This window comes from Grampus griseus (assembly GCF_964374135.1).
Source record: "Grampus griseus genome assembly, chromosome: 20".
NCBI classification, from domain to species: domain Eukaryota; kingdom Metazoa; phylum Chordata; class Mammalia; order Artiodactyla; family Delphinidae; genus Grampus; species Grampus griseus.
In genome coordinates, this window is record NC_139014.1 from 18,066,921 (window position 1) to 18,075,098 (window position 8,178).

The 8,178-nt window shown below is 55.1% G+C and overlaps 1 protein-coding gene across 1 annotated transcript; it reads right to left on the bottom strand.

Annotated features, from left to right (window-relative positions):
* Nucleotides 1-1,821: 1,821 nt before the first annotated feature.
* Nucleotides 1,822-6,075, bottom strand: G6PC3 (glucose-6-phosphatase catalytic subunit 3). Its single transcript, XM_082679170.1, has 6 exons — nucleotides 5,768-6,075; nucleotides 3,767-3,873; nucleotides 3,360-3,450; nucleotides 3,044-3,162; nucleotides 2,719-2,860; nucleotides 1,822-2,493 (listed from the first exon to the last, which is right to left on the bottom strand). Exons 1-6 carry the CDS (start codon nucleotides 5,983-5,985, stop codon nucleotides 2,130-2,132), a joined length of 1,041 nt encoding a protein of 346 aa, XP_082535296.1. The 5' UTR covers nucleotides 5,986-6,075; the 3' UTR covers nucleotides 1,822-2,129.
* Between the last annotated feature and the right edge of the window lie 2,103 nt (nucleotides 6,076-8,178).

Below are 8,178 nucleotides of genomic sequence, written 5' to 3' on the forward strand. Positions count from 1 at the left end.
TTCCCTCACGTTGTATCCCACACCCACTTCCTGCATTCTGTCTTTGTCCCCCTTGGAGCTTGGGCCAGCTCAAGGTGGGCCTGGGGCCCAGATAGCACCTTCCGGTCCTGGGGTCCCCCTGAGTGAGGAGGGAACAGTAAGTTTGGTGCCTTGGCTTCAGCTGACTTAGGGGGAAATGCCTTAATTTCACCCTCCTCCCCTCTCCAGCCCCAGGGGAGGGTCCGGAGGGTCCCTCTACAGTCTTAAGGTGTAGAGTGGAGGGGAGGTGGGCTCCCGCCCTGCGATTCTCACTCTTTTCCCCCAGTGTCCTCACCATCTCCACACAGACCCCTCTCTCCTCCTCCTTTCTCCTGGCCTCAGCAGCGAAGGGAAGCTTTGTGCCGTCGGATGTGGGCCTGAGGTCTGTGGGCAGGGCTGTCTTGCCTTACCCTCCTCAGGGCCTATTTCCCCTTCTCAGGGGCTGGAGAGGGTGAAAGCGTGGGGGGAGGTTTGGAGCTGCACTCCTGGGTTCTGAGGGGCCAAGGGGAGGCGCAGAACCGGGCCTGCTCTCCATCTTATTCTGTCGGCCTCCCTGCCCCTCTGCTGGCACAGTCTGGGGAGCGGGGAGAAGGTGGTCCCTGCAGGGGGGCTCCAGGCTGGTGAGAGCCCCCCTGCTGTTCAGGACCAGATTTCCCCAGCCGTCCAGCACGCTGCAAGCAGAAGGGTCAGTGGCCCACCTCTCTCCTGGGGCCTTTGGCTTTGAAGCCTGGGGATGGTGAGTGGGAGTTCTAGAAGGGGCAGGGCCAGAACCCAGGAGTCTGCCCTCAGCTGTAGCTTGCCTTCCTCCTGGGCTTCCTTTGTGGGCCACCAGCCCAAGGGAACTAAGACCAGGATGGGGCTGGGCACTGCCCTTTCTCTTTCCCAGAAGCCCTGCTAGCCTTCTTGTTTCCAGGGCTAGGAGCCCACAAGGCTTCTAGCAAATGCTCTCCAGCCTGTGGGAAACAAAAGATGGGAAGCAGCTCCTAGGGGGCTGAGTCTTCCTCCCTCCTTCTCCCCAACACCGCATATACTTTCTTTCCTCCCGTCCCCAGGGCTCCACCAATCTGTTTACATATTTATTATCCTAATGGGGGCCTGAGCAGGGTTGAGGGAGCCAGGGGAGGGGCAGGAGTCCCACCACCATTGGTTCATTGTGCGCTTGTGTCTTGTGTGTTGTTAGTGTGTTCTAGATCCTCCTGGGGGATGGGGATGGGGCTGGGCCCAGGGTACCAGGCCTCCCCATGCCGAGCCCCAGCTCCGGGCCGCTTACCCTCCCTCTCCCCACGGCTGGTCTGGTTCTCATGTAAACCCACTCCTTGCTTTGTCTCCTTGGACATGGATTTCAGTTAAGTATTGTGTAACCTGTTACACTGTGTGTCCTTGTGTAAATAAACTTGTTTCTGGCAGTGCCTTCTGGGGCCAATGTCTCTGTTCTCTGGGCTCTCAAATGGAGTTGAGGGTCTCATTCCCCCTCCTGGCCAAAAAAAAAACTACTTTTCTCCAGCCCCTAGACTAGCCAATTTAGGAAACAAGAGGCTGGGGTGGGAGGGAGTGGGATCTCTGTCCTGTGGGTTAAGAACAAGGTTTCACTGAACGTAGCCACAGCATCTCCTGGAACCTCTGTGTGGCCTACGTGGTGATGGTGGGGAGAAGGTCCGGGCTGAAGGTCTCCCTGTTCCTTTTGACTCTCAGTCTCTGGGGGCACAGGGTTGAAGCGGGTGCAGAACAGGTGGCCTGGCAAGGGTTCCACCTGCAGCCACACGGGCAAGTCCAGTGGAGATGTGCACAGAGTCAAGAGAGGAGTCCAGAGGTGTGGAAGGGCTTTATTGGGGCTGCTCTGAGCCCCTCACAGTGTTACAGGAACCCACTGGTCTCGCTGTTGCCTTTGCCCTTTGGGGACATGGGAGGGAAGGCAGGAGGAGGACCAGCCTTCCTGGGAGAGAGAAGGCCCTTCTTTGGGGCTGAGACCAGGTGGTGGGAGAAGTAGAAAATTCACCATGAGCAGGGCCTGTTGGGGGCTGGAAGGGGACGGGGCTGCCTCCCCGGAGTGTGGAGGTCACGGAGTGTGTGGGCTTTGGGAGAGGGAAAGTGGCAGTAGGAGGCACCTAGAGTCAGGAAGAGCGGATGGGTGGTGCTTCCTGGGCACTGAACGTGTGCACCAGCCAGGGCACGAGGGCCAGGACCAGGCATGGCCAGAGGGTGTGCTTGAGGAAATTGAAGATGTAGAAAAGGCTGATCTGAGGCGGGTAGCCCAGCCAGTCCAGGGGGCCCAGCAGCCCCATGGCCAACACAAGGCAGGCTAGCTTCTGGCCATGTCCCAGGTATGCCCGCCGCACCTGGGCATAGCAGGGGGAGTGAAGGGCGATGCCCAGACCCAGGGCAGCCCCTGAGTCACGGCTCAGAGAGGCAAAGGGCCGGCTGTCCAAGTGCACCCACTCAGGCCGTTCACACCACTTAGAGGCTAGGTTGATGGACCTGTGGGGAGCGAGAGTCTTTGCCAGGAGAGAGATTCCCCTGGGTCCTAGAGGGCTGATGGCTCTCCACCCCTTTGGGGCCTACCGCCATGTTCTGCCGTGACCCCAGGAGACTCAATGTTTGTGAACAGCTAATGTGTTCCGTTTTAGCTACAACCAACCAGAGACCCACCGGGCCAGGTATAGGTGAGACCCCAACTTGCCCAAGCTTCAAAGCAGGACTTACCAAGAAAGATCCAGGCCCAGTGTAAAGAGGGTCCAATAGATGAGGCTGGCACCCAGCAAGAGGGCCAGTGAGGTCAACCCGTAGAAGCTTAGCTCCCGCTCCGTGGGCACCCGGGGGGTCATCAGCCAGCCCAGGACAGCACCTAGGGAAGTGGGGTGACAGCAGCTTCAAGGAGTTTGGGGATATGACCCCCACCCCGAGCCGCAGGGTAGTTTGGCAGGAGAAGGGGGCCCTTGGGGTCGGCTGTACAATGGGAAGATCATACGCTGGTCCTCCCACTGCCAACGGCACCCTCTGGGTCCACCCTGTTGCCCCAGTTGCTCACCAGTTATTAGGCCAGCCAACACCTGGTGAGGGAAATGTGCTAAGAGGAAGACCCGGGACAAGCCGACCGCCAGCAGGAAGGTGCAATAAGCCAAGCTAGGTATCACCCTCACCCAGCGGCTAAAAAGAAGAGAGGCAAATGGTTCAGGAGGCGTCCACGCACAGCTGGGCTTCCCTCAGCACCCAGGCACCTCACAGTTTGACCAGATGCCCTGGCGTCTGCAGAACTCCAGCTCCCAGGCTGCCCTGCTGCTGGGTCTTTTGGGTCCAGGGTACCATCACCTCTGCCCCCGTTGGTGGGCAATGCCAAGGTGTACCTGTGGGTCCGAGTGGCCACTTGGGAAGAGATGGCCGTCATTATGGGCCAAAGGGCTGCTCCTGTGATCATACAGTGTCCGGAAGGGCTGCCTGCCAGGGGATTCAGAAGCTTGTGGTGAGAGGATGCTGGTGGAACCCAGGTGCCCCTGGTGATCGCTCAACACGGCTGCCTCCCCGTGGCCGAGGGGGGAGCCTTCCTCCAGCACTGACCCTTAGCTCCCTCTGCCCTGAAGCGGCATGGGTGCTCTCCTCCTATAATTCAACATGGTCTTCCCTGGGTTTCTTTGTTCTCTGGCCCAGTAACTGAGAGGCTGGGCCTCTGATTAGGTTGCCCTAGCTGAAAAGTACGACCAAACACTCACTGAACCCTAACCACATTGGGAGAGGGAAGTTTGAGGCTTCTCACCTGGACCAGTTTCACAAGAAGGGGGGAACTGGTGAACCTGGGCTGGAGCCTGGCTGTAGTACCCAGACTCATGGACCCACCAAAAGGGCCTGTCTCCAAACAGAAACCTAGAAGAGAACAGATGCGAGATGCCATGACACGCACACACAGCCAGGGGAACGGGGGCTGAGGCAGAAGGACACCTGGAGTACTCTGGAGGGCTTACAGGCTGGAGTCAGAAAGGGTGTCCAATTCTGTGCCATTGCCTTGCCAGGGTTTTTTACCTTGGAACAGGAGAAAGCATGCTATTTTTTTTTTAAAGTGATAAGGAGGCAAGAGATTGTGGTGTGTGCGTGTGTGTGCTCTGAGATGCTCAGAAGTCCCATCCTTAGCCCTCCCGCTACAGGGCCAGCTCTGCTCTTGCCATCTATAGAGAGCCCAGGACCTGCCCCTCGCCCTCCCTCCCCAGACCCTCACTGAGCCTCCTGCTTCTCCTCTCTCCATTTCCCAAATTCCAGCCTGAGTTACTTAGGTAAGCCTCTGGTCTTTGAAAATGGGAGTGGGGAATGGACAAGGAGGCTGAGAGAGAATAAGGAAGACAAAAAAATTCAAAATCCACTGGCTTAGCCAGGTGCTTCACTGGACCCTGGGAAACACACTGCAGAGGCTGCTGTGGCCAGAAAGAGAAAAGGTGGGAGAGCAGAAGAGATGCTGGCAGGAAGCCAAGTGCTGGGGAGGGAGGTGCGGAAGGGACTTGCCTCTCCCTGCCAAAAAGTGAGCCTGGATCATGCACCAGATGCTCAACACATACTTAGGAAATGAACAGGGGCTCTGCCATGTGGGGGGCATTAAGGGTGTCTACCCAAGGGGGCGGTCTTAGGGGAACAGGACTAGAGAGGAAGGCTTATACAGACTCTGAGGAAGAAGAGCACAAAGCAAAGAGCAATTCAGTAGGAAGGAAATGATCAGACAATTGCTTTCCGTTTACAGCAGGGATGAAGCCCTGGCTGAGAAGAGTGGAAGGGAAGGTATTTTGTTTTTCAGCAAGTCATTCCAGCCCATCCATTCAAGTGTCTCCTATGAACCTCCCTTCCCTCCCCCAGGCTGGCAATCTGGCAACAGAGACAGTGGTGAGGGGTGAGGGGAGGTGCAGCTGCATGCCCAGCGGGAAGTATAGCTCCCTTCTGCACCCAAGAGAGAACAGGTGGCACAAAGAGATACACCCCAAGGGCCCCACCCACTTGCCTGGGGTTCCTGGCTTCTAAGTCTGTGTGCAGAGCCTACTAGTGAATGAAGGGGAAAAGGGAGAAGAGAAAGTGTTCCCTGGAAGGCAATGCTTTAGCCCAGTGCTTTTTGAAATTTACTGTGCACACAAATCGCCTGGGGTCCTTGCTAAAATGCAGATTCTGATTCAGTAGCTCTGGCGTGGGGCCTGAGATTCTGCATTTCTAGCAAGTTTTCAAATGCTCCTTATGCTGCTGGCCACGGTCTGGGGGACCACACCTTAATCTGCAAGCCTTTTCTGTCCTTAGCCACTAGTGTGAAGCCTGGCACAAAGCATGCTTCTTAAAAACTATGTCAAATAAACGAATGAATAAATGAATCAAAGAGTGAGCTGAGAAGCAGGACTTTCTGCTACTTAAGTCACCACAGATGCCTGTTAAAATACAGATTCCCAGCCCCTCCCCTGGAGTTTCAAAATCTGTCTGTCTGAGGTGGAATGGGGTATTTGCATTTTAAATACGCCCCCTTAGGTGATTTCTCTGATCAGGCCCGTTAAACACTAGTTTAGTGATTAGGATGGGGACTCTGAGGTCCAAGATGCACAAAGATGCTCATAGGGGAAAAGTCAGTGGCCACGGGGTAGGGGTGGGACGTCTTAAGGCCATGGGTTCACTGTCGGGGTGGGGTGGGGGGGAAGCCAGGCCTTTGAGGCAGCTGACGAGAGAGATCAAGGACTGCACAGGGCTCAGGGCCTTTGGGGGTGGGGGACCAGGACGCGGGAGGGCTTCGCTGTCTCACCACTTGAAGACGAGGTTGAGCCACTCGGTGATGAGGCTGATCCAGAGCACCGCGATGCCCACCCGGCGAGAGGCGTAGTAGGCCACGGGGAAGTAGAACAGAAAGAGGCTCTTGGGGTCGCCCAGAAAGGTGACCCAGAGCCACACGTTCTCCAACCAGGGCAGCTGGTTCTGCAGCGCCTCGGCTATCGCGATGCCGGCGCCCAGCGTGGACTCCATGGCGACCACGGGGCCGGCCCGGCCAGGGTTTGAGCTAAGGCGGAAGCCGAGGAGTCCAGGCGACCAGGAAGCAGCTCCTCACGGCCCTCCAAAGCCCACCCTTCGGATCCGAGGCCCGCCCCCTGGCGTTGGCCGGGAAAGCCCCGCCTCCTGCCCCGCCCCCTGCAGCCTCAGGCTCGCGCGAGCCAGGCCTCCTGCCGGTACCGTTTCCTCCTCCTGCGCTCTTCCCGGGCCTCCCTCTCTACTGGGCAGCGCAGGGGACAAATCTTTTCGAAGGCGTTTCCGCAGAGCCCCACGTGGCTGCTATTGCCGGCACGTGGGCAGAGGGCGTAGAGGCGGCTCCAGCTGCTGTTCCGGGTCATGGGACAGACTAACCTGAGGGTCGGCGGTGCGTCCAGGGTCCCTCCTTTACTTCTGTGAAGATGGATATGTAATATCCCGGGCCAGGATTCCTTCCAGACCAGACCTTTCTCCTCCAGTACAGCTACCCTCCAAAAATATTTCGAGATCTCTTGGAGAGAAGGCTAGGGACAACCCCTGCTCCGGGGAGCCGGGCATCCCTGGTTGGTGCTGAAGCGGGCCCCTACGTTTGCACACACAGCTGGCTAATCGGTACACGCCTTCCTCCCCCAGCCCAAGACTCTCCTGCTTGAATTCCTCTGCTGTTGATTTGGAGGCTGACAGATCAGCCTCTTGATTTTGAGGGGTCATGCCTAACGGCTTGAGAGTTGTTACGCATAGCACAGTCTAAATCACCCTTCCTCCCAGTTCTGTGCTCGCCTTGCTCCTCTCCTTTCGTCATCTTGTCATCTTGCCTTCCAGAACCCCGCTGGGCAGATAAATCATGAGATAGTAGCTGGGTTGGTAAAGGAAGAGGAAAGGCACACACTCACGACAAAAATTGGAATAATCCCTTGGAGGAACACACAGAAAATAGAAATCTCAGCAATTCTAGGTGAGGTCTTGCCTAGAGGCAGAGGTGAGGTGGGAGGAGACTGGTGAAGTGGTTCCTTCCTACCTCAAGGAACTTTGTTCTTGGAGAGTTTTTGAGGGGTAAAAATGAGAATGTAAATTTGGGTTCTTCTTGGAAAGAGATTAATTTCACTAATTAAAAGGGTGTGGGGAAAGGAAGCTGGATACAAATCTCATTTTGCTCCCTTGCTAAATGTTTTTCAATTGCCCCAAGGAAAAAGCCTAAATTTTCTGTCTTTGAAAGTTTGCTTGGCCTCTAGCCACAACAACCTTTACCAGCCCAGTCCCACATTCTGTTTCATGATATTTCTGAGCTACTCTATGCTCCCTGAAATCACCAAGCTCTCTCCTTTTAGGGGTCCTGACGTCTGCAGTTACCTCTGCTTAGAACGTGGCCACTCTCCCTGCTTGTCTTTCAGATCTCAGATTTTTCCACTTCTTCCAGGAAGCTTTTCCTTACAGTGCCTGGCAGTCATTTATGAGAACCTATAATCACAATGTTATATAAAAGGTGGAGTGGCAGTTATGTATGACTTGTTATGGGGTAGATGTGAAAGTTCTCTGGAAAAACCCAAGTATGAGGGAGCAGTATGTTTATTTCTATTACAATGATTGTACTAATACGGGCCCAACTTTAGGAAGTTGATGTCTCTTGCAAGGCAAGGAAACACTTTTGAAACTTGTTCAGGTTAAGTAGTGCCAGGACTGGCCCTTTGCCTCCCTCTCTTTGCCTGTTGTTACTCATACATGAGGCTCTAGAATTTCTTTAGTGGAAGGGTAGGTGGGTTAGGGATGGCAACTGGTGATGGTAGGGCTTGAAAATGCATCTGCATCGTACTTACATGTTAAGAAAACTGTTTCGTATATTACACAGTCATTAATGGGGGGCCCAAAACTCCTGCCCCAAGGCTCCCTTTGTCAATACCATTGCTCCTCATTCTGGCTCTTTGCCCGGTTTTCTAGAGGAGAGGGCAAGATGGGAGATGGGGAAGCATCTTGAGTTCCAACAGTGATGGGTGATCACGGAGGAACTACCATTTATTGAGGATCTACTACGTGCCATGCATTTGTACACATTATCTCATTATCTCCCGCTCCTCCTAACTACTCTGTGAGGTATTATCTAATTAGCATAGCAGTAAATAGCACCGCCTTTGGAAACAGGTAGAACGGATCCTTGCTAGTTGTGCGACCCCCCTGGACAAAGTTTAGTCTAAGACT